General features: G+C 57.3%; 1 protein-coding gene across 1 annotated transcript in view; it reads right to left on the bottom strand.

Annotated features, from left to right (window-relative positions):
- The window catches only part of CNTN2 (contactin 2), a 32,860-nt gene extending 19,805 nt beyond the window's left edge, over positions 1-13,055 (bottom strand). Inside the window, exons 1-2 of the mRNA XM_082703894.1 lie at positions 12,860-13,055; positions 3,741-3,896 (exon numbers count right to left, since the gene is read on the bottom strand). Coding sequence (XP_082560020.1) covers positions 3,741-3,810 — 70 coding nt within the window. The 5' untranslated portion in view covers positions 3,811-3,896; positions 12,860-13,055. The remainder of the gene's footprint in view (positions 1-3,740; positions 3,897-12,859) is intronic.
- Between the last annotated feature and the right edge of the window lie 11,611 nt (positions 13,056-24,666).

Below are 24,666 nucleotides of genomic sequence, written 5' to 3'. Positions count from 1 at the left end.
TTCCTCGAGGGGCCTGCAGTCCAGGGAGGGAGACAGAGGAGGACAGGACAAGGTGCTGAGAGCTGTGGCCGCAGCTGGGTGCAGGGGCCCTCGGGGCAGAGGGAGCTGATCTGTAGGTGTGAGAGGCCTGGGAAGTCATGGGCCAAAGAGACGGGGAGAGGATGTGTGTCCCTGGGGCCTGATGGTCCTTCTGGGCCCATGGCACATGCTCCGGCTCGTGGCCTCTTACTGGCCATGACGGAGCCCTTCTGAGCCTCAACAGCTCCACCTGTGAAATGGAGCGAATACGAACTGGCCACCCAGGGTCTGGAAGAGGGCTCAGTCTGGCCCAGGCTGTGTGCTCTGGAAATGTCTGTGGGACCCAGGCATGGAGCAAGGTGGAGGGTATGGGGAGAAGGAAAGGCTTATGGGATGGGCATGCAGGTAGCTTTGGGGGGCATTTTTATACCATTCTGCTGTGGCAATTGAAGAAAGGCCCTGGAGACAGCATGACTCACTTGTGGTCACAAGGCAAGTCTGTGGCACACGCAGGTCTAGACCCCAGTCTCCCGAGTTTGCTGAGCACATGGGTGTCGCTGGTGCAACTGGAGTTCTCGTGCCCGGCCCCCCTGTCAGGGCGGATGCCTCTTTCTCCAGCCAGCATTGTTCCACGCCAGCAGGGCGGGGGACACCGAGGCACAGAGGGTGGTGTTTCACACCTTCCTTCCCACGGGGGCTCTGCTCGCTCACTCGTGGGGCCTCATCATGCTTTGCCTCTGTGGTGTCGGGCAGGAGCCAGGCCACCCCTAATTGGCTCCTACCCCTCAATGCAGCTGGTTTCAGGCCCTCCCTGGTGGGTGGGGGGATCCCCATTAAACAATTAGTGTATCCAGCTGCTGGCCCGTTCCAGGGGTGGGGGACGCACACTCCCATGTCACAGCTGAGGCCCAGCCCTGGACCTCGGGGGAGGAGGGCAGCTGTTAAGCAGCTCTCTGAATGAGGAAGGAGGCAGGGCTCCCTGAAATGGCATCCCCCATCGCCCTCCCCGCCGCCCCAGGCCTCAGAGGCGGCAGCCGGGGTGCCAGCATCATCTCGGTTGGAGAGCCCCACTTAATCCCAAGTTAATGATGGTGGTGGAGGGTAGGGACCCCTGCCCCAGCTGGGACGGCCCCAATGGGTGGGGAAGGAGGGCTGGCGGGGGTGGCCGGGCTGCTGGGAGCCACTGGGAGCCACCTCGTGTTATAAGCGCTTCCAGTAACTCTGGGGATGGCGGGGGGTGGTGACGGGGCCTGGGGTGCACTGAGGCTTTGAGACTGGCTTTCTTCCAGAAAAAGCTTTGTCCTTTGCACTCAGCCACATATGCACCCTCGGCCCAGGGTCCACCCACATGTCTTGCCCACACACACTTCCTTACATGCACACACGCCTGCACGCACACACACACACTTACCTCTCTGAGCAACTCCCATAGTCAGAAACACATTCATGCACACATCTGTGCCCACGCACGCCCAGCTACAAACGTCTGTGTGTGCTTATTTACACACACACACACGCATTCATACTGATAAAAACAGGGGCTTTTTACCGAGTGCTTACTCTGGATCGGATGCCACACTCTGTATTTCCTCGCCTAACCGCTTTATGAGACAGGCACTGACATTTCCTTACTTCCCTCATGTGGAAACTGAGATGTAGGAAAGTTCAGGAACTTGCCCCACATCGCACAGCGAGGAGGAGCGGATTGGGGATTCGGAGCCCGGCCAGCTGTGCCTGTGGCCCGTGTCCTCAGCCACAGCGGCTGTGATTCTTTCCCCGGGTTCCCATCAGAGCCTTCCGAGGCCCTGTCCTCCCCCGCCTCACCCGGAGGTGCCTCGTGGGCGCTCCCTCTGGAGGGCAGCTGGGGCCGGGAGCCATCACTCTTGCTGGAAGGCTTTCCACACGCATCCGTCATCCCCCCAAACGCAGCACCCGGTCCAGGCAACAACTCGCTGGCATTGGCACCCTCTTAAACATCCACAAACACACTCTCCTTCATCCCACACCTTCCTTTGAGGCTGTACACACACACACACACACACACACACACACACACACACACTGCCTGTGTTTCATATTCTGATGCGGATTCCCTGTCCAGGCAACTCTTCGCCCCCAAACATGGGCATCTGGAAGCCCAGAGGAAGGGGCGGGAGCACCGAGAATGTGGAGGGGCCTCCTGGCCGCCTTTCCTGGCCTGGGTGCCTGGGACCCACGGCTGCTTCTGCAGAGCAGGGTAGTGAGTGGAGACAGCTTTCTGGGAGGGGGGAGAGCCAGTGATGGATGTTCCATGCGGGGATGGGCCCCCCCTTCCCTGGGCCTTTGTGCATCTCTAGGTCTAAAAGTCTGGCCGCTGCCCACACCCCTGCCTCAGGTGTTGTGGTCCCAGCCCTAGCGGTCCCCAATGGGGTGGAGCAGTGCTGATGCCCCACCCCCCCATGCCTCTCCTCTGCTGTCTGGGGGGGGGGGCGGTAGCCATCGGGCGTGGGGTGTGTGGTGGCTGTCTGCTGCTCTGTGCAGCTGGTTTCCGCCCAGCCGCTGCTCTGTCCCTGCCCCGGGGGTGAGGGTGCTGGGAGGCTCCGTGGGGGCCTCTGGGTCAATCCCGCTTCCCTGCAGCCTCAGGGATCTGGGTGCAGGCCTGGAAGGCAGTTAGGAGGTAATGAGAGCATCTGAAAGTGTGCCAGTGGAATCCTCCCCAGTGAGAGGGAGAGAGAACCTAAAATGTGCTCTGGAACGGGGTGGGGGAGGAGGGAGGGAGGGAGGAGGGTGAGGGCTCTTTCTCCTGCGGACTGTCTTTATAGAGGAAAAAAAGCATCTCTGGATCTGGGCCGGGGGTCAGGACAGAGAGGGCAAGTGGTGGTCCCAACAGGCCCCTCCGAGCAGCGGGGGACCACCCTCCAGCTCCCGGAAGGGCTGGGTCTCCAGCACCTCCTTCCCCACGGGCTCCCCAGGGGCCGGCCAGCCTGGGTCTGGGCCCGCGGTGCCCTCTCCTGCAGGCCTCCCTCCCATGCTCTCCGTACCTCCTACCCCACGGCAGCCCTTCCAGGAGAACTCTTGCTGGCTCCCCCCACCCCGGCCTTCTGCCTCAGGCACCCCCCGCTTTGTCTCATGTCTTCTCAGGTCCTGCACTCAGTCCGTCTGTCAGGCTGCAGCGGGGCCCTGGGGAGCCCTCCTAGCGTTTTGTGGTGTCGATCCCTGTCTCCTCATGTGACAGGATGCTAGAGTGGTACGAACCAATAGAACTTTCTATGGCGATGGAAATGTCTGTCAACTGCGCTATCCAACATGGTTATTAGCCCTTGAAACGTGGCTTGTACAACTGAAAGACTAATTGTAGAATTTAATTTCATCTCGGTTTGAATCGTTCCATGGGGCTGTGGCTACCCCATTACAGGAAAGCGCAGCTCCTTAGGGGGCTCAGCTCGAAGACAAGACCACGGAGATCTGAGAGCGCCACAGTCTCGCTGTGTGGCTCAAGGCACGCCTCGCCCTCTGTGCATCGTGCTGCTTTCATCTCTATTCTGGTGGAGACCGTTCCCTCTCACCTCGAAGGGAAGGGAAGAGCCACAAATGGGAAAATTTTAGCAAGGAAACGGCCTTAAAAATCTAAGTGCCACAGAACGGGAGAGTCCATGATTTCTGAAGTCATCACTAAAATGATAGCAATGACAGAGCAGTATAATCATCGTGCTGGGCCCCGGAGCCGAGAGGAGACCTCCTACCTGGAGAGGAGACGAGGGCCACAGCGACCAGAAGCAGCAGGTGTGACTTCCTCCTGGTGGGTGTCCCCATGGTGGACGTGCTGGGCGGAGATCGGGAGCTGAGGAGAGGAGGCTCAACCCAGCCTGGGGAGAGTCCAGCTGGAGGCTGAGAAGGACCTGGGGAGGCAGAGGTTGGGGAGGACTCTGAGCCTCGGAGCGCCCCTCCTGGCTCCCTCCTCGCTCCCTGGTAAGTGGGCAGAGCTTTTCCCCCAGCCTGGGGAGAGGCAGGATTGCTGGAATTGCTACGCATTTCACCCGCCCCAGGCCCCCAGAGGAAGGGGCTTGGCTGTTCCGGGGGAGCTCTTCCCGGCTGAGTGCCTCCTAGAGGCCCCCCGGGAGTCTGGCTCTGCCCGGTACCTGCCCCCCACCACCTCCCCTACAGCCAGCGGGGGTTTGCTCAGGAAGTGAGAGCAGTGGCTAATTGGGAGGCAAGAACCCACCTGCCCCTCGCTTGATTCAGGGTCCAGATGAGAACAGGGCCATGCCTGGGTGTGGGGAACATCTCCCTCCTCCAGCGTTTGGGGCCCAATTTCCCCTGCCCCACCCCCACAGCTGCCTGGGTTGGGGGTGGCGAGAAGCCCCTTTGGGAGCGGCATTAAGTCTCTGGGGTCTTCCTTGTTTTTCTAGCAGTGAGGAGTTTCATTGGTTTATTCACACCGTCTCTCCTGGGCCCCAGGTCCCTAGCCTTGGCCACGCCAGCAGTGCCTCCAGCTGGAAGGGCTGATGGGCCTCCACAGGCCCTCTAGGATCCAGGAGTTCATGTGGCTCCCAAAGGAGCCTTCCTGTTATATGGACACTTGGTTAAATCCTGGAGCTCTGAAACACCTGTTCCCCGGGCGGGGGCACTCAGAGCTAGTCAGAGCTCCCCTCGGCCAGGAGGCCAGAGGGGGGGCCTCATCCTGAGAGGGGCGCGAGGGGCCAGCCCTTCCGCCGGCTCCACGTCTCCAGGCGGACGTTCTGAGTTCGGGGCTCCCAGGGCTCCCTGTCAGAGCCGCTGAGGAAAGTAGATAACCCAGATGCAGATTCTGCTTCTCTGCCCTGCACCTTTCCAGAAGCCTGAGAAGGGGGAGGGGGCGGAGACTGAGGCAAGACCATCTCTGGGTCTGAGTGTCTTTTCCTCTGTAAAGCAGGTGCTGTAAGGTCCCCTCCAGCTCTGCGACGCTCCCAGAGAGTGTAGCATGGCTGAGGGACTGGGGATGCTGTCCCCTGGACGGGAGTGGGGGGGGATGGGGGGTGCTGCTGCTGGGGAGCGGGGGCAGGGTGGCGGCAGTGGGGGCAGGGGAGGCTGCAGATGACCCCCGAGTCTGCCCCCAGGGTCAGCGCGGGGTCTGAAGACCCAACACAAGACCAGGATCTCCCAGCCTTACTTCATGCTCTATTCCTTCGGAAAGAAGGGGCTCCCAACCCCCTTTAAACCTCAGCATCTGGCCCCTGGCAACCTTTCCCTGCCTCCTGAGGAGCTGGAGGAGGGAGGGGGAGAACTGGCCCCAGGGCGTCAGGGAGGCTGGGGGCTGGGTGTCCGTGGGGGGAGGGAGTGTTGGGGGGGAGTTGGGGGGGTGGGGGAGCGATGTTCAAACACGTGGCTCTCCCTCCTCTGCCCCAAGCCCAGCCTCATATCCACTTCCCTTTGTCAGGAAGGGGCCCAGGTGCCGTCTCTCCGTGACCTGGCACCCCCCTTCTGTTCTTGCCACTTTCAGTTCCAGAATTGAGCCCAGAAACTCTGCCCTTGCCAGGGAGCCCCTCAGAGACCCCCACAGGCACACAGTTAGACTTCCGCTGGGCTCGTGGCTAGACCCTTGGCGCCCCCTCATGGAGGTGCCTCCATTCCAAGCCTGGGAGCTCCTTCATCTCGGTCCCGACAGTGCCTAGCAAAGTGCCCCGCGAACAGTGGCTGTGACTGTGAGTCGCCTTTGACTGATGGCGGGCAGCTGTGGCCAGATCCTGGAGCAGCCAGCGACACACTCGGTCACACACTCCCACTCTCGCATAGCTGATTCGGGGGCGCCGGGCTTCGGTGCTCCCCAGGGGCTGCCGGAGGGCCAGCGCCCCAGGGCACACACACTCACACACTCTCTCCTCCTCATAGTCACACACTCATGACACACTCAGACTCTCTCGGACACTCGCAGGTACGCACACACACTCTGCCTCTTCGTCTCACATACTCTCTCACTTTTACACACTTTCACACTTACTCCCACTCTTCCCCACACACCTTCACATACCCACACACACGCACCTTTACACACACATACTCTCTCTCCCTCTCTTTCTCTCTCTCATACACACACTTCACACACACACACACACGCACACACACACACACATACTCTCAGGTCTCTAAGGTCAGCAGGGTGTTTACTCATGGAAGAATCTAGAAGTATGGCCTTGGAAGCTCTCCTCCTGATAGGGAGCCCCTGGGGCACTGCAAGCCAGCCAAGGCTTTGGAATCCACAGACGGGAGTCAGTGATCTGCCCTCCTGCCCTCACAGCTCTGAGAGCCTGGCCACCTTATTCCTCCTGGTGGAAGCTCGGTTTTGCTCACCTACCAAGTGGACGTTGTAGCACTAACGTTCCAGGGCTGTTCTGAATGGGAACTGAGGTGAGGGAGTGCCCTGCAGGAGTCTGGGGCCGTTTGGACTTGCTTTGCGGTCACGTTTCAGATGGGGGAATAGAGAGAGAGGTTGGGGCTCTAGATTCGTTCCCCATTTTAGCTTGAGCAGGAACTACCTGTGTCTGTTTTAGCTACTGGAAGTTCCCTTTAAACAAAGGGTTCCACGGTTCCAAAAAGTTTGAAAACGCCTCTTGGCGCTGGTGCAGCACGTCCTGGAGTCTGGCACGAAGAAGGTGCTCCATCATCATTTGCCTCCTGCCCTTTGTCTGCCCGCCAGTCCCGGAGCTCGGGGAGCGGGCGGGGTGCGCGCTCGGGGAGGAGCTGGGCTCCAGGCGCTCGTCTGTCCTGAGTGTGCCAAGCAAAGCAGGGACAGATGACCGAGGGAGCTGGGGCTGGAGACTCCGGGGGCAGGAGTCTGCTGCTGCCCACCAGCAGTGGTGGGAAGCACGCGTGTGTGCACGTGTGTGCACGCGCAGGTATGTGATGTTTATTTGCATCTATGTGTCCCTGTATGTATGTGTGGGCTGGTCTCTGTGTGTGCCTGCATCTGTGTCTGTTCGTGGGTATGTCTGGTGTGTGTGTGTGAAAGTGTATGTGTGTGCGCATGTGTGTGTCCCCACCCAGCACAGGGTGTGACGACCCAGTTCCTGCCTTGTTTCTTTGTGAGCCGCCAGGAGGATCACTCACCCGGGAGCACTTGTCACCCGTCACAGCAGTCAGAATTACCTGTTAGTGCTTGCCATGGGCGTCCACCACGAGTAACACAATCCCACTGCTCATTCCCAGTTCAGTTTAATGCAGACTTTCATCAGTCACCTCGGGCGGATGGGCCCTGGGTAGCCTCTGGGGACTAAGACCTGCCTCAGAAGGGACAGCCCTCCTCCTTGGGGAGGGGCTGGGATTGAGGACCTGTGGGAGTTGTCTTTGGGGAGCACTAGGGACCAGTCAGGCCAATCAGATGTACATCGCCTCCACTGGTGCCAAGGACTTGTATGAATACATGCACACACACACATACACACGGCACGCATGCACAGGCGCACACACATGCACAGAGCCTGGGTCAACTGCCTCCCTGAAGATGAGGCAACTAGCATCAAGTTTTCCCTTTCCCTTCCAATGTTTATTACGGGCGCCAGGCATAGTGCTAAGCACCGGGGAGGCAGTAATGAAAACACTGCCTTTGCAGAGCTTCCTGACCCACTAAGCGTGCCCCAGTCAATCCCTGTGCCATCTGCCCTATGACACATTCTAGAATGCCCAGGAGGGAGGAGGCCTTTTTGTTGGGAGCAAGGCAGCAGTGGAGCTATGCCAGGCCCAGAGCCGGCCCTCTGAGCCCGGAGCCAGCCAAGCCTGGCCCAGGCCAGCTGTCCCAGTGCAGGGGTGCAGGCTGGTGCAGGCTGGCACAGGCGGGCACAGGCTGGCACCATTAGGGGCTGGTCCTTTGTGGCGGCGGTGGCACACGGGGGAATGGGCTGCTTGGGGGTTCAGGGGCACCAGGGGGAGTGGGCTGAATTGCTGGGTGTGGGAAACCAAGGACCTGGGGGACAGCCATGGGATGGAAAGCTGCGAGCCAGACTTTCAACACGGGACGGAGTTTTCTGGGCTGAGGACCCCTGTGCAGAACTAACTAGAAAATGACAGATATGCTCTGCCTGGATGCTAGACATCCAGCTCCTGGCCCTGACTCTGTCTCTCCTTCCCCTGGATAATGGAGATTTGAGTACTGAGGGGTTTGGTGACGTTCAGATGGTGCTGGTCAGATAAGGGGCAGTTTGGAGCTAGGTTGAGGGCAGAGACTGAGTGACTTATTATAAGCCGGGAAGCACTGCGGGGGCCTGGCCCTTCAGCTGCCCACCATCCTCCATTCCGCAGCACAGTCGCCAGCAGGGTGGGCTCTCGTGCTGACTGGCCTGGCCCTTAATAACTAGTGTAATGTTACTACACGACTAACCAGCATAGCCCTAGCTCTTCCATTCATTACTTACCCTCTCCAAGCCTCAGTTTCCCACCTGCAAAATGGGGATGAGAAGGGATTCTGGGGAGGTCAGCAGCCGGCCTGGCCATAGTGGGTGCTCAGAAAAGATCAGGTCTTACACCGAGAACCCTCACGGGACCTCCAGCATGGGCCCCAGCACTCTGAGGGGCACAGACAGACGCCCCCCAGTCAGACTCACTCCTACACGGTCATGACTTTCGGGCGGCACTCACAAATGTGTGGGACACACACAGGCGACCATGGTCTCCCTGGGAAGGTGCCTTCCTCCCCTCCGCCCCACAGGTGCTGCCGGCCCCAGGCAAGTAGCAGCAAGCAGGCTACTCGAGACGAGGGCACAAGCACATAGAACCACACCCAAATGTGGCGTGTTCGGCAGGGCACCTGGTAGGGACAGGCACACGGGCGCTCCCAGCAGGCCCTGCTCCTCGACCACCCCCACCTCCCACCTGCAGGTCCAGGAAGTGGGGGGCACTCTGCCTAGAGAGGGAAGTACCACCTGGGATAGGGTCATGGTCCTGCAGGAAGGTCTGAACCACTCCACACCTATCTGGAAAGACAGGGGTCTGCAGTGGCCTGGTGGGGCCACAGGCCAGGCAGGGCCAGAGCTGCTGGGGGAGGAGGGCAGTGCTGGAAGGTCTCGTGAGAAAGGAAGGTGCCCTGAGCTGGAGGAGGTTCCTTAGGACGGATTTGGGGGGGAATAGGGACCTCCTCAGTCCCCAGCGGGGGATAGGGACTGGGTAGGGACAGGGGCGATGTACAGCTGGGTCTCTCCCCAGCCCCTTCTATATTCCCCCTCCCTTCTCACCCCCCCAGTTTTCTCTACAGTTTCTTTGTACTAGCAGCTGGTTCGGAGCCCCTAGCCCCTCTGGGGAGAGCTGTGGCCCAGGCTTACACATCTGTCGGAGCTGTCAGCACCAGGGGAGTCTGGCCCTTCCCCTGCAGCCTGGAGGCTCTGACTCTCGTGGTCTGGCCCGCTCCCCTGGAGAGATCCCTCAGAGTGTGGAGAGGGAAAAGGGAGAGACTTACATCCTCCTGGGAGGAGCTCAGGATAAGGGGCAAGGCGTCCCCAGCTCACCTGCCAATATGCAGTGGGACAGATTGAGCAAGGGTTTGGGAGGACCATCCCTGTTTGAGAGGCCAGGAGTAAGGATGATTGTTTCAACTCCGTTCTAAAAAACTGCATCAGGAAGAAATCAGTGGACCAGTTTCCCTATGTGCCCAGATCTCTGCAGAGGGGAGACTCCCCCCAGTTCCTGGACAATTTCCTGCAGGCTGGTTCAGAGCCAAGCCTGGTGGAGGCACCTTTGGACCTGCTCCTCCCCTCTGATTAGTTTCTGCTCTGGGGCCCAGATTAACTGGGTCTCTTGGGGCGGCACTACAGGAAGGCTGCCCTCCAGCCAAACGCAGAATGGGGGGCCTCTTGGTCTAGGAGGCCAACAGACTTGGAGAGGATAAGGGCTAGGGCGTAGGAGATCCAGCAGGTTCTTCTGGATGTTTGTGGAGTTGAGTGTGGGGGGGTGCTTGTTAGATGAGATGGGTGCTGGGGTGCGCTTGGGCCTGCATGTGTCCTGGGGCAGAGGGCGCTCAATTTGGGGTGAGAGCGTCACACCTCTGCATCATCTTTGGGTAAACACAGAAACATGAGCTCACTTCATACCAAGAGAGCTCATTAAACCAAAGAAAGGGCTTACCATCAGGGCACACAGCCCATGGAAACTCTCATGAATGTTCCAGATTCCCAAAACCCCCTGTGAGGTGAGTGGGGGAGGTTGGTCTAGGTTAGGGGGGCTCAGAAGAATGAGAGGTGGCCGGCCTGCGGGACGGGCTGAGAAGGATGTCTGTCTTCTTATGAGTCACTCCCTGTTACCTTTTGAAAAAGCATAACTTGAGGCTGGAAGGAATTTAGAAGGCCGTCCATGCCACCTCTGCCTGCAGTCAGGGCTGTGGACCAGACCCCAAACAGTCCCTGGGGAGGACTGCCCCGCCCCCTCGTGGCTCATCTTCCTGGCTAGGAGGTGTCTCTAGCAGTCTGACTTCAAGCCTTCCTGCTGCACTGGCATTTTCTTTGCTCTGGTCCTTCTTTCCCTGTGTATGGCCCACCTCTTGCTCGGGCCCCTGGTTCTGCCCTGGGACTCTCCCCTAGATCACCAATATCACCCACGTTCAAGTTTAGAGATCATCTCTGAGATGATGATCAAACATTTGGCTTGAGGACATGCGAGGGGGCTTGGGGGGGCCCACATCCTCCCACGCATCCCAAATGTATTGCTTCCCTCGTGGCCTCGGGGTCAGAGAGGGTGCCATGGGGAGACCCCCTTCTGCGTACTCGCTCCTGAGGACTAAATTCGGTCAGTCAGAGACAGTCTGCACAACCGTCCCGTGGAAAAGAGGCCCAGCCTACATGTGTCTCTATTTGAACAATTGCCGGCAGGGAAGGTGCTGGAAGAGAGTTGCATAAGGAGAGAAATCTGGCAGGGGCAGTGGTGGGGAGGTAGGCTGAGGGCTGAGGCTGCAGGGGTGCACTCGGCCAGGGAAGGGAGTATGAGGGAAGAGCTTGGCCAGGCGGGGAGTGGAAGATGAACGGAGTGGTGGTGGGGGGGGGGGCGTGGTAAGAGAGTCGAAAGAGCAGGGGACCATCTCCAGGAACCTGTCCGTCTGGGTGTCTCTGCTTCTCTTCCCGCTGGGGAGCACCAGAAGGACAGGTGAACCACATGCGACTCTGATATTCCCTTCCCATCTGTCCCCTGCCTCCCTCTTGCCGGATGAAGACTCCCGATAGATCCCATAGGAAATTAGGAATAACTTTGACCAGGTGGCAGAAGCCCTGCCTGAGTAGTTTTGCAGCCTGGCTAGAAAGGGGTTAACTGGTGAGGCACCCTGGAGAGGGGCTTGGATGCTGCCTGGGGGCAGAAGTCCTTCTTTGCGAGGCCAGGAGTCAGGGCACCATTTCCCTGCTCTCCCCCTAGGATCCAGGGTCCCACCAGCCTCTCCCACAGGTGGCCCACCGTTTGACCTCCAGTGGCTCATCTGGTCCCTCTGAGGGTGAATGGGAAGCTACAGGGATAGAGCATCTCTCTGGCCAGAGGGTCGGGGGATGAGCCTGAGTGTTCGAGGTTTCGGCCCAGAAGGAGATTAGGAGCCCCCTGAGGGACGGGGTTATTCGGGCTCTCCTTCTCCGACCCCCTCTGAACAGAGGGCCAAGGAAGCTGCCAGGGCTGGGAAGGGGGCTCATGGGTCTCGGGGAGTCAGGCTGAAAGGAAGGGCAGTAGGGTCTGATGATCACAGGCTGGTTGTGGAGGGGGGAACGTTAAGGGCAGGTACTTCGGGGGCCAGAGAACCTGCCCTTCTCATAGGCCACCCCTCCTGGTCTGCCTGGATTCCCAAACCTCCAGACAACCTTGACTGACAGCTTTTTCTCCCTGGGCACAAGCTCAGCCCCCAGTGTTGTGTGGCTGAAGGGTCCTCACTTTGTCCCCATGTAGCGCCAGGACGGTCCTCTTCCACAGGCACTGTGTCATCTCACCCCCTCTTTCTTGCTTCCCATCCCTGGGAATCTCTCCTGGAGAAGGCAACAGGATTCAGCTCTGGCCACCGGCTGCGGCTGCCTCCCCCATCTCTCTGGTCGGTGATGTAAGCCCCATGGTACTTTCCCTCTTTCTGGACCCTCTAAACGGAGTCCTCCTCCTTTCTCGCCAGGCCCCCTTCCTCCAAGGAAAGCCAAACTTAATGCCAATCCTTTCCTCCCACCCGTGAGGAGGATGGGAGGGATGTGAGGGAGAAGACAAGTTGGGGATGGGGGGAGGGAAGAAAAAGAATTTCAGCCCCGGTGGCCCCGCTTCTCACCCTTGGAGATGTGACTTGCCTCAGTTTCTCCTCCCTCAGTCCCCACTCTCGGACAGGCCTTTGCCCAAACTTGAGTTCCACTCTCCCCCCCTCTCTCTTCCACAGCCTCCCCCTGGAACTGAAGCAAGACTTCGCAAAGAGGTCACCCGGCAGAGGCACGCACATTCAGGACCACCTCAAGTCTGGATGGTCAGGTTCAATTCTACCCAGGCACTCCTGGGGGGGACGGGCAGGCCAGAGTTTGGGGCTTGGCCTCATGGATGGTCTGGCCCTGGACCCCAGCGCTGGGCAGGCCCCGGAGCTGCTGCCCTCTCTCTGGGCAGGTGCTGGTGCCGGCTGGAATTCCTGGACACTGCTGGGGTCGAGCCTCCTGGCCAGGCTCCGCCTGCCAGGCCCCTGCAGGATGCCACCCACATAGACAGGGTGGAGGGGACCTCCGGCCCACCCCCCAGGGGCTGGGTAAGAAGTCAGCCTGGCCTCAGCCTGCGGGAGCTCCTGCTCTGCCCCTGCCCCCTCCCAAGTTGCAAGGAAACTGAGCCGAAGCCCTTGAGCCTGGCCGCAGCAGCGCCCGGAACCCCCACCCCCTCCCCGGGGCCGGAGGAGACAAAAGCAGTTGGCACATACCTGGGGTGAAGGAAGGGTGTTGGCTGGGGCAGGTGGACGCTGCCCGAGGCGGTGAGCCGGAGCCAGCCCGGCCGGCGGCCCCCGGGGCCGCCTTTCTCTCCGCCCCTGCTCGCCTCGGCCGCTCGCCGCGGTCCCGGTGCGGCGGTGGCGGCCGCGGTGGCGGTGGCGGCGGTGGCGGGCGAGGGCGCCTGTGTGTGTGTGCGCCCGCCCGGAGCCACTGCAGCATCTCTGCATCAAGATGTGCTCCTCCCTCTTCCAGGCTCCGCTCACTGGCTGGCTCCGGTCCTCAGCCGACGCTCGGGGGCCCCGGAGATGGCTTCCTTCTGCCCCCCTCCCGCCCCCTTCCCGTCCCCACCCTTCTGGCTTTACCTCATTTGCTGTCATTTAAGGACCAGGGAGCAAGCCGGGGCGCCCTCGTCTTCCATAATGCATGGGCTGCTGGGCCGCGGGGCGCTGGCTGGCCTGCCCGCCCCAGCCCCCCATCGCCGCCCAGCCCAGAGCCGAAGGGGCCCGAGAGGGGTGCGGCGGGGAGGGCAAAGAAAGCGGCTCTCGCTCCTCAGACCCTGGACACCCGCGGAGGCAAACTCTTCGCCTCCCCCAGACGCCCCCCTCCTACAGGGAGGCGTCCAGATCAGAAATCTCTTGCTGTACGGGGCAAGTGGGGGGGGGGGCTCCTTTGCCCGCCCCACACGTTCATCTTTATTGTTGCCCCCCAGCTTATGAAAGTAGCAGCCCTCTGTCCAAATATCCACAAGCTGCAGGGAATTTAAAAATAGACAAAGTCCCTTAACAAACCTGACTTTAGTGCCCCCAGATTTATTATTTTCCTATATATAATTTTGTGGGTTACTAGTATTATTTCATGAAAATGGGATCGCACGCTCCAGCATGATTTGCAAAATATCTTTAAACTGTGTAATAGATCTTGGACAGCTTTCCACATCAGTGCTTATGGATCCAAGCCCATTTTTAATCAACCAGCAGTGTGAGGTCATGAAGAGCTCAGTAGACTGAGGGTTGGAAGGTCCAAAGGAAAGGCTGGGCTCTGCTACTGACTGGCTGTGTGTGCTCGGCTAAGCCTCCTGCCCTCTCTGAGCCTGGCTGTTAACGTGAAGGAGTTAAAGATGGCCAAGTTTCCCGCCCACTCTGAAATGCTGGTGCTCATCCAGGCCTTCCGCTCACCTCCTCTGCTCTGTTCCTATCACCTGGGGTGGGGGTGGGGGAAGACGGGAGTGTGTGTGCCCTGGATGGCTGGGCCCTGGACGTGGGGAGACAGCCATCTGCAGCAGCAGCAGTCACCCTGTCAGGCTGTCACTGTGGTCTCGCTCCCCCTTCTGCTCCACCTGCTGTCCAGCTCACATGGACAAGACTAGGTAGTGGTCCAGATGTTGAAACAGCTGGCAGTGCCAGGCCGGCCTCGAAGTTTGCGATGGCCAGACCTGTCGAGCCTGGAGCGCAGCTCTGGGTCTGCCGGAGTGGGGGATGGAGGGGGTGGGTGGACGCCGGGCCTTGGGATACACCCGGGCTGAGTGAGAGGTCCTGGAGAAGGAGAGGACAGGGAAGGGCGGGGAGGGTCTGCTGCCCGGACTCCGAGGCCAGAACGCCTGCCCAGGTCCCATCTGCTCTCCCCTCCCGTCCTTCTGCTCCACGCGGAGGGGCTCTCCCAGCTCAGGGTCTTCTTTGTTCCTGATGGAGAGACATCTGATGGTGCTGATGATGCTTCTCGGGGAACTTGGGAAGCTGCTAGGCACCCCTTCCAGGACGTCCTTCCCTTTTCTGCCCCTGCCCGCATGGTCCTTGACTGCCTGTCTGTCTGTCTCCCTAGGGCTGGCATGTTAGCCTTGCCCTCTGATGACAGGCCGGTCAACTCGGGCTCGGAAGGGAGTGCTTCGAGTTCTCTCCAGGCAGAAACTGGCTGTCAAGAGAGGACATGGTGCATCTGTGGCCGCAGGGCTGACGGTCCAGGGGACGGACCAGGAGATGGGCCAGGGCACGGGCTGACTCAGGGACCGAGGGTCTGGAAATGCTTGCAAGGATTGCTTTAGATGGAGACAGCTGTCTTTGTGACTCTATTTTAGGACAGCTGCTGCCCTTGCTGTGGGGGCTGGGTGCCTTGGAAAGGACACGGTTCCCTCCCGATCAGATCAGCCTGGGTGACTTGGGTGTGTAGATCTCTGATTCCTCTGCCATCCGCCTGCCCCGCCCCCGGGGGGCTCTGACAGCCACAGCGAGAGCACTTACTAAGTCCTTACCAGCGAGAGTACTTACTAAGCTGAGAGGAAAGTGGGAGACAATTCCCAGAGTTTCATCTTCTTGCCTGTTTCATCAGCTGCACCTGGTATTGATGGATTTGGGGGGGCTCCCGGGGCTGCTCACTGCCAGCTTCTAAGGTGCTCCTGCTGCTGCTGAGGAAAGAGTGGGGTAGACGTTTGGGGTTCCAGGCTGCATTTTGCCTGTGGGTTCCATCTGGTAATAACGAAAGTACTTCATAATATTATTACTAATTATTATATACATTATGAACAACAATTCCAGTGTCTCCAATGTGCCAGGAGCTGTGCTGAGTGCTTTATCTGACACCCCTCCAACGGGTATGTGTTATGATCATCGTTCTCATTTCGCACACGATGCTCAGAGAGGTTGACGAACTTGATCAAAGTGAACAGAACAAATGGAGAAGCAGAGGCTGCCAGTCGGCTTCCAGCATCCGTGGTCCCATCACTACACCATGTGCTCCGGGCACCAGTGACTCCCCTCCCCTTCCCCTTATCAGGGTTGGGGACAGGACAATTTCCTCTTTCTTAGCATCAGCCAGATCCCAGAATCCTCATTACAGCTGACTTGGGGGTGACTAATCAGTATGTCTCCATGTAGCCCAGAGCGGGACACCATATCCCCCAGTCGAGTCCCTACAGACCCCCAGATGGGGCAACACAGGGCCCACCAAGGACGATTGGGCGGCTCATTGAATGAGTCGCTATTTTGCCTATGAACATGTGGTGGCCCCTGGAGGGGGTGCCCCCAGAAGGCATCTCAAGGGCCACCCAACTCTTCCTAGACCATCTGCACTTTCCTTTGAGACCTCCCAAAGATCAATAGTGGAGTCCAGCTTCTTCAAATGGTCAAGGAAGGTAGGGCTGGGGGGGGTGCCCAGCCGCAGGGGACAAGCGGGGAGGGAGCGGGGACCCTGCCAGGGCCCCAGGGTTCTGATGGTGCTCAGATCTCTTTCTTTTTTTTTTTTTTTTTTTTAAATATTTTATTTATTTATCAGAGAGAGAGAGGGGGAGAGAGCGAGCACAGGCAGACAGAATGGCAGGCAGAGGCAGAGAGAGAAGCAGGCTCCCTGCTGAGCAAGGAGCCCGATGTGGGACTCGATCCCAGGACGCTGGGATCATGACCTGAGCCAAAGGCAGCTGCTTAACCAACTGAGCCACCCAGGCGTCCCCAGATCTCTTTATTCATCCGTCCAAACTCCACTCAGGTCAGCTTGGCCTCAGCAGCCCCCGAAATCTTTCCCTCTGGTTCCAGACTTCAGACTCTTTCCTAGAGCTCTCAGGAGATTGTGTGTTTATGGTGCAGCGTCTCTGCCTACAGGAGTCAGGGTTCAAGAGCCACAGGCTGTGGTCTGTCCTCAGAGGGTCTAGAACTTTCCAGGAAGCAGTCAGATAGTGGTAGTGGACCATACCATGCTTTGGGGCAGGGGACAAGGCAGTCCGGACAGAGCTCTGCAACCAGACTGGCTTGACAGACAGTCCGGCGACGTGTGAGCTCTGTGGTCACAGGCAAGTCACTTCCCACCTCAGAGCCCTGGGTTTCTCACGGAAAATGGGGATCAAGGCTCAGAACTCCCTGAGTTGATGTGAGCATTGACTCAGGCAGGAAGCCTCTAGCATCAGGCCAAGCACATAGGCTCAGACAATGCCAGCGCTTCCCTGTGGGCCTCTCAGGGCCTCAGCCTCCCCATCTGTGTCATGAGGGTGTGCACCGTGTAGGCTGAATCCTCTACCGCAGTGGTTGGGGTGGCTCTGGGTTTGTGCTCAGGACAGCTGGGTCTGTCTCAGTGGTCGCCCTTAGCCGGGTGACCTTGGGCAGATCACTGAAGGATGCTGACAGCTCCGAAAATCCACTTCTTTATCAGTAAAATGGGAACAATCTTATCCCGACCAAGGGTGGTTGTGAAGACATGCAGATTAAACACAGTGATTCATTAATTTATTTATTTATCTTTTTTTTTTTTTTTAAAGATTTTATTTATTTATTTGACAGATAGAGATCACAAGTAGGCAGAGAGGCAGGCAGAGAGAGAAGGGGAAGCAGGCTCCCTGCTGAGCAGAGAGCCCGATGCGGGGCTCGATCCCAGGACCCTGGGATCATGACCTGAGCCGAAGGCAGAGGCTTTAACCCACTGAGCCACCCAGGCGCCCCTATTTATTTATCTTTAAATATGTTTTTTATTTTGAGAGAGAGAGAGACAGTACAAGCAGAGGGGAGGGGCAGAGAGAGAGGGAGAAGCACACGCCCCGCAGAGCAGAGAGCCCAATGCGGAGCTCGATCCCAGGACCCCGGGATCATGGCCTAAGCCAAAGGCAGACGCTTAACCAACTGAGACACCCAGGCGCCCCCATAAGGATTTTTTTTTTAAAGATTTATTTATTTATTTATTATTGGGGGTGGGGTGAGGGGAGGGGCAGAGAAATCCTTCAGCTTATTCCTAACTGAACTTGGAGCCTGATGCTAGGCTCAGTCCCAGGACCCCGAGATTCAGACCGGGGGCCAAAATCAAGAGTTGGCCGCTTAACCGGCTGAGCCACCCATGTGTCCCCAAACACAATGACTTTTAAAAGTGCATTTTGTGTCACCAAGCGCCATGCAAAATACCAATCATTGTTCCCTGATTGTGTGGAATCTCACAGTAGGGGTTATCACCTGAGTGTCTCCATTTGCGACCCACACCAGGGGGGTGAAGGCTCGGGAAGGTGGGCGTGTGTGGCTCTGGGATGAGGCCTGGGTAGGCAGAAGTCGTGAGGAGTGTGTTCCTGGCAGGGGGGTGTTGAGGACTGGGAAGAACATGCTTTGTGTGGGGCCAGGAGCGCAGCAGAACTGAGCAGGGGGAGCTGGAAGGGAAATCTCCAGTCTGCCTACACTTGCCTTCCTAATTTTGCTTGAGGGCCAGAAGGGGTCTATGGCCTGGAGGGGCCTAATTATTCTTCTAGCCATTTCGACCCAGAGCTCTTGGAGCTTCTTTTTCAGGCTTATAATAGACAATGCTAATGTCCTTATTAATATTTAATAGTAATGATGCTAATAATGCCATGCATTTATGTGGTCTCTCCAAAGAGCTCAAGGAACCCTGAGTTCTTTATTTTAATGGAACAATATGGCTAATGTGGGGGGAGGCAGGGGCAGTGGAGAGAGACTGAGTCATGGGGAGGGTGAAGCACAGAGAGGTCAGATAGTTGAGCCAAGGTCACAGAGCGGGGGAGGAATGGGTGCTTGGGCTCCCTGCCTGGACCTCTGCCCTCAACTCCATGGGGGCATCAGGGTCTGAGAAGGACATACCTGGTGGGGGCATCTTTTGGTCCTGGCAAGACCAAAATGTCCCTGGTTGGGAGCAGCTGTGACTCTGGATGTGCGCTGGGCTGCGGAGAAGTGGCCGCTGACTGGTTTATGACGACTGCCTAGGGTGACTAATGGGCGGCCATGGGACATGAAAGCTGGGGCAGGTGAGGACACAGGGGGGTCCTCGGCCAGGCTCTGCAGGCCTCCCAGAGTCTCAGCCAGACTCATATTTTCCAGGATCCCTGGATATCCGATGCCTAATTTCTTAGAAGCAGTTTAAATCAACCCATGTCAGGGCACTGACCCTTTCTCTAATTGCTCAGCCTACTTGCGCTGACTTGGCTATCTTTATGTTCCCCACCATAATTTGTTAGGGCCAAAAATGTAACCCAAATCTATAGTTATGCAAAAGATGGTACGTTAGAATTTTGAGGCTTTGGTGTCCTGGTACACTACCCAAGGGGGCTGTATTTACACAAGACCAGTGACTTGTGCCCCCTGGAAGGAGATAGCACACAGCAGAGCAGAAGCCAATGGGCTTTGGAGTCAGACAAAGATGGATTTCCGTTCCACCTACTCTACTGATTTGTTGTGTGACCTTAGGTTTCTCTAAGCCTCAATTTTCTCATCTGTAAAATGGAGGCGACACCATCTGCCTTAAAGGGTTATATGGATCAGAGGAAGTGACATACATGTGTTGGGCAGCAGGAGAGGGGGCAGTGGAAGGTTCCAGCACCCTTGCAGGCAGTGTCCAATGTGGGTGATCCCAAAGATGGTCTCTTGATCAGGCCATTCCTGAGATGTGACCTCAGTGAGTCTCTGCTGGCTAGTCTCCCTCAGTTTCTGCCCATTTCTGAGTCGTCTGCTTTAGCCATTGATTCTGTGATCCACGGGATAGCTAAAGTTCCTTTTTGCTTATGATGGTCAGAGTCTGCATTCTTTGCCTGCAACCAAAAACCTGGATTGATTCAGAACTTAAAAATCCTAGTACAGTGCCTGGAATGAAAGAAGTATTCCACAAATGATAGCCAGAAATTGTTAGAAAATTATGGCCATCCATCCATCCACCCACCCATACATCATCTGTCTTTCCATCCATCATCCACCCACTTACCAAGCAAATATTGAGTACCTTTGCACTAAGCACTATGCCAAATGCTGGGGATACGGAAGACAATAAGACACGATACACCCTCTTGAGATGCTCACAGTATAATGGTGGGGTGATAGGCACAAATCATCAAAATATAGTTAAGAGCTGTCACCCAAGTTTGCACAAACTATCACGGAGGGGCACCTGCCTTGGCCTACTTCGGATGAGAAACAGAGAAAATATTTTACCTGAGTCCTGAAGGAATGTCTGAACTCACCAGGTAGTGGTGGCACGGGCTGAGAGGAAGTAGGACGGCTGTGGCTTCAGGAAGTTCTAAGAGCGTGTGCAAAGGCAGCAGCAGAGCCTGAAGAGCTTGGGGAGGGAGAGAGCCAACATGTCTGCACTTGAAGTTTCAAAGAAGGAAGGAGGCTGGAGCGATCGGCCAGTCCCGTCCATGAAGAGCCTTATGAACCCTACGGGGGGCTTCATCAAAGACAGTCGGAAGCTACTGGAGGGGTCTGAGCAGGCAAGAGGCAGGCTGAGACATGTCCTTTGGAAGCCCACTTAGGGGTGGTGGGGAGGGTTGAATGCACAGAGCAGACACAGACTGGGAGGCAGGGAGGCCAACTAGTCAGGCATGGGCAGAGGAGAGGTGATGAGGACCTAGAAGGATCCTTGGGGCTTCAACCTGCCCTGGACAGCCAGAAGTCTTCACTTGAATGCCTGTGGGTGTCTCACATCCCAACCCCTTACCCCATTCCCCTGACCATCAAGATTCATGTGTCAGCTTGGCTAGGCTATAGTAATTTAATCAAATACTGATCTAGGGATGGCCATGAAGGTATCTGGTAGCTGTGGTTAACATCTATAATCAGCTGACTTCAAAGAGATTACCCTTGGGGCGCCTGGGTGGCTCAGTTGGTTAAGTGTCTGCCTTCACTTCAGGTCCTGATCTCAGGGTCCTGGGATCGAGCCCTGCATGGGGCTCCCTGCTCAATGGGAAGTCTGCTTCTCCCTCTCCCTCTCCCTCTGCCCCTTCCCCTGCTTGTGCACACACTCCCTCCCTCTCACATAAATAAAATCTTTTTTTAAGAAGAAAAAATAAGGAGAGATGACCCCCATAACGTGGGTGGGCCTCATCCAATCAGTTGAAGGGTCTTAAAAGCTCAACTGAGGTTTTCCTGAGGAAGAAGACATTCTGCTCTCAAACTGCAGCTTCAGCACTTGCCTGGTTCCCAGCCTTTCTGCTCGTCTACGGAAGACAGCACCAGCCCCCACAGTTGGATAAGTCAGTTCCTTGGAATGAATCATATCTATGTGTCTGTGTGTACACACACATATATAGGACACAAATGTACAGTACAGGTGCACACACACACACACACACACACACACATGTCCTACCCATTCTGTTTCTCAGGAGAACCCTGACTGATACACCTCTCCTTGTCCTCCTGCTGCCCCTCTTGGGTCCCGTGCCCCCACGAATGGTGCCCTCCAGACCCTCCAGACCTTCACCTCCTCTCCTCCACCCCTCTGCCCCCTGGTATCCTACTAACCACTCAGCCCTCAGAGGCCTCCTTTGTGCGTGTCCCACGGTCTTGGCTCTGACCCTCACGGGCTGCATCTGAATTCTGACCATCTCGTCCTCTCCAGCCTTCATCTCCGGTCTCAGTCCTTCCTATCCTCCCTCCAGACTACAGTCAGAGCGAGCTCCCTAAAATGCAAATCAGAGCCTGTCACTCTCCTGCTAAAAATTCTTCAACATCTCCTGCCTCCGGGTTGGTGCCGGGCTTCGTCCTGTGGCCCAGGAGATCATCAGATCTGCCCCATCTTTAGCTCTGCCCTTTCCTTGTTGCCTTGTTTCCTTGTTGCCTTGCCCCACCCAACTCTCTCCTGCCACGGTGACCTGCCTGCCCTTTCTGGAAGGGGCTAGATTCTCTCATTTCACCCTCTTTGTGCTGTTCCTGATTGGGAACAGTCATCTTCCTCCCTTGGGTACACCTGCTTAAGTCCTCTGTGCTCTCAGAAATTGGCCCAGTGGTCACTGACTCTCTCTTAGGCCCTGGGCAGGCCTGTTCCTTCGTGGGCATGTCCCTCAGGGATCTGTCCAGGATTGGTGTCTCCACCCAGAATGTTCTGGCTTTGCGCTCTCGGCAGAGCGTCCAGTGTGCAATATATACTTGTTAAATGAGCTGACGTGGGGCATCCATTCCTCTGCAGTTCAGGATGGGGGTGGCGGAGACCATGTCGGGGTGCAACTGACTCCTCCTTCCCCAATCTCGGGTGTCCCAGAGGCAGGGCAAGTACCAGCCTGTTTAGCGCAGGCTCCTTTGAATGGATCAAGCAAGGGGAGCTTGGGGCTAGGGGGAGGCCTTCAGTCACCACCTCAGCCAGATGTCACAGTGCAGGGCACAGTCCCTGAGGGCCTGTGGGAGAAGCTGCCCCCGGGGCCAGAGAACCAGCCTGATGGGCTGGTCCTCTACCCGGCAGAGGCTGAGAGGTGGGTGCAGACCTTCCCGGGAGGAGACTGAGGTCCAGGGCCAGCTTGGTGATGTGCAGCCCGTGAGATCACATGGGCTTTGTGCTCAGAACGTCCCTGCCTATTTCATGCTCTTCTGCGGCTGTCTTGGAATTATTAATAATTTTTAAAAGATTTTATTTATTTATTTGACAAAAAGAGAGAGAGAGACATTGAGAGAGGGAACACAAGCAGGGGGAGTGGGAGAGCAAGAAGCAGGCTTCCCACTGAGTAGGGAGCCCAACGCGGGGCTCGATTCCAGGACTCTTGGATCATGACCTGAGCTGAAGGCAGACCCTTAAGGACAGAGTCACGCAGGTGCCCCAAAATTATGAATAATTTTTGAAGAAGAGCCTTGCATTCTCATTTTGCATCAGGCGCTGCAAATTACGTAGTCAGTCCTGCTGGGCTTAGTGGGGCTACCCCACCAAAAAACGGTCCCCGGAGTTATTAGGACCAAGGGACTGGGGGTGACTGGCTCCCTCCACCCCCTTGCAGGACCAGGACCCCATTCACAGGGTCAGCCTCTGGGCCTGACTTTGTCCATTGTGTATGGACAGGTCAGCCGGAAACCTGGGTCATTCCTCTGAGATCCTTGAAGCCAGGAGCACGGCGCGGGTGCTGAGAATGAATGCATTTTACGTTTTTAGATGGTTAAAAAACTAAAAAGAAGACTATTCCATGACACGTGAAAATAAGATGAGATTCACATGTCAGCGTTCATCAAGGTGCATTGGCGCACAGCCCCGCCTGCTCATTTATGGTCCAGCCGCCTTCATGCCACGCCGGGGGCTGCGCTGTGGCAATAGAGGCCGTGTGGCTTCCAAAGCCGAAAGTATTTACTACCTGGACCTTTGCAGAAGAGGCTTGCCAAACCCTAGCAAAGCTGTCCCTTGTCCCTCAGTCTCCGGGAGCCAGGCGGAGGTGTCAGTCACTGATACTAAGGTTTCTGGTTTCCTTCTTACCTTAGCTCGGTGGCTCTCAACCAGAGGACCTCCGGCAGCGTCTGGGACATTTTTGGTTCTCAAGGGTGCGTGTGGGGCAGAATGTGTGCCCGTAACGTCTGCGGGGAGGTCAGGGATGTCGCTGAACATCCTATAATGTACACGGCAGCCCTCTCTCCCCCTAAGCATCACCCAGCCCCGAATGTCAGCAGTAACGAGGTTAGGATCTCTATGCAGAAGTTCGGGACGCAGGCATGGCAGATTCCTGGTAGGCCTTCTAGGCAGAGGAATCAGCCAGAACGTCCACTGCTCTGCTAGTGAGCGGCCCAAAGACCGCGTGTACAGGGTGCGTGTGTGTGTTGGGGACGGGGGGACAATGAGAAGGACCAAATGAGGGTTTGGTCCTTGACTTTCCTACACCTGTTGGGACCCTCACAGGAAGGACTAATGTTCCCTGAAGTTCCCTGAGGCACGGGACAGGTGCTCCTCTACTTAGGTGAGTTTGGTCCTGGAAGGGGAGATGGTTATTGAGGCTGCCAGACAAGGCCACAAGGAGAGGTGCCGGGGGCTGGGGACATAGAGAGGGGACCTGGAGGTATTCCCAGGGGACCAGGCGAGCAGGGCGCTCGTGCTGATGGAAGAAGCGTGAGGTGTGGGAGCCTCAGGGAAGGGGCTGGCACGGCTCCCACTCGACCTTCTGGAGAGTGACAGGAACAGATGCGGTGACTGTCAAATGAGACGCTCCTGGCACTTGGGGAAATTGCAGAATTAACAAAAGGAGGGTTGCTTTCAGGGAGCACAAGCAGGGGCTCGGTGTGTACAGCTGGACTGGCCTCTGGGGACTCCCTTTGCTTGAAGGGCAGGGAGCAGGGGTCCTCCTGCCTGGCCTCTGGGCTGCTTGGGGGTTGGGAAAGGGTGGGCAGAGGCAGAGCTGTCAGGCCTGGGGGCAGGACAGGGTCAGGTGAGAGCCAAGGCCAGGGCCAGGCTGCACGTAGCCTGGAGTCGAATAAGTGGCAGGGCTGTCTGGAGGTCATTTCATCTAGCCTCCTGCCTCTAGGTCCAGCCCCAGCAGATGGCATCTTGCCAGCTGAGGATCCAGGCAGGGGGGCCCTCAGCAGGAATGAGAATTCACCAGCTGTTACTTGCGCAGCCCCCAGAAGAAGCAGCCATCTCTCTCGGAAACTGCATGGACAAAGAGGCATACGTCTGAGGGTCTGCAAGAAGCCAGTGCCTTCCCTGCTGGAGGGTGAGCAGTGGGAGTGGCCGGAGCTGGCCTGGCCTTAGCTGGGACGCCTCCTGGCCTGCGCCGAGAGGCAGTAGCACTGCGTGGCTCGCGGTAACTGAGGAAGTTTTGTGGTAGGGCGGAATGGAGGCAGAAGGCTTGGACTCCATGCTCCTAAAAGCTATTAAAAGCTCAGTAAAAGAGAAACACAATAAGCCATTTCCCTAGCGGGGATGGTTTTAATTGCAAGGTGGAGCTAATTTAGACCCAAAGAAAACACTTTCTAAGGCTGAGATACAGGGAGCCAGATTGGAGATGGGGAAGCTGTGGAATCTTTCCGAGGTGTCAGGGATCTGCCTGCGTGGCCTGGAGGCCGGGGCTGGCTGAGTCCCCCCCCCAACCCCCCACCCCCCCACCCCCCCGAGGCAGCCGGTCCTGGGAGCAGCTTTGTCCTTGCTTGGCAGACCC

Source organism: Mustela nivalis, assembly GCF_964662115.1.
Source record: "Mustela nivalis genome assembly, chromosome: 16".
Lineage (NCBI taxonomy): Eukaryota > Metazoa > Chordata > Mammalia > Carnivora > Mustelidae > Mustela > Mustela nivalis.
Note: the sequence above shows the minus strand (reverse complement) of the source record. Positions and strands in the feature narration are given on the sequence as shown.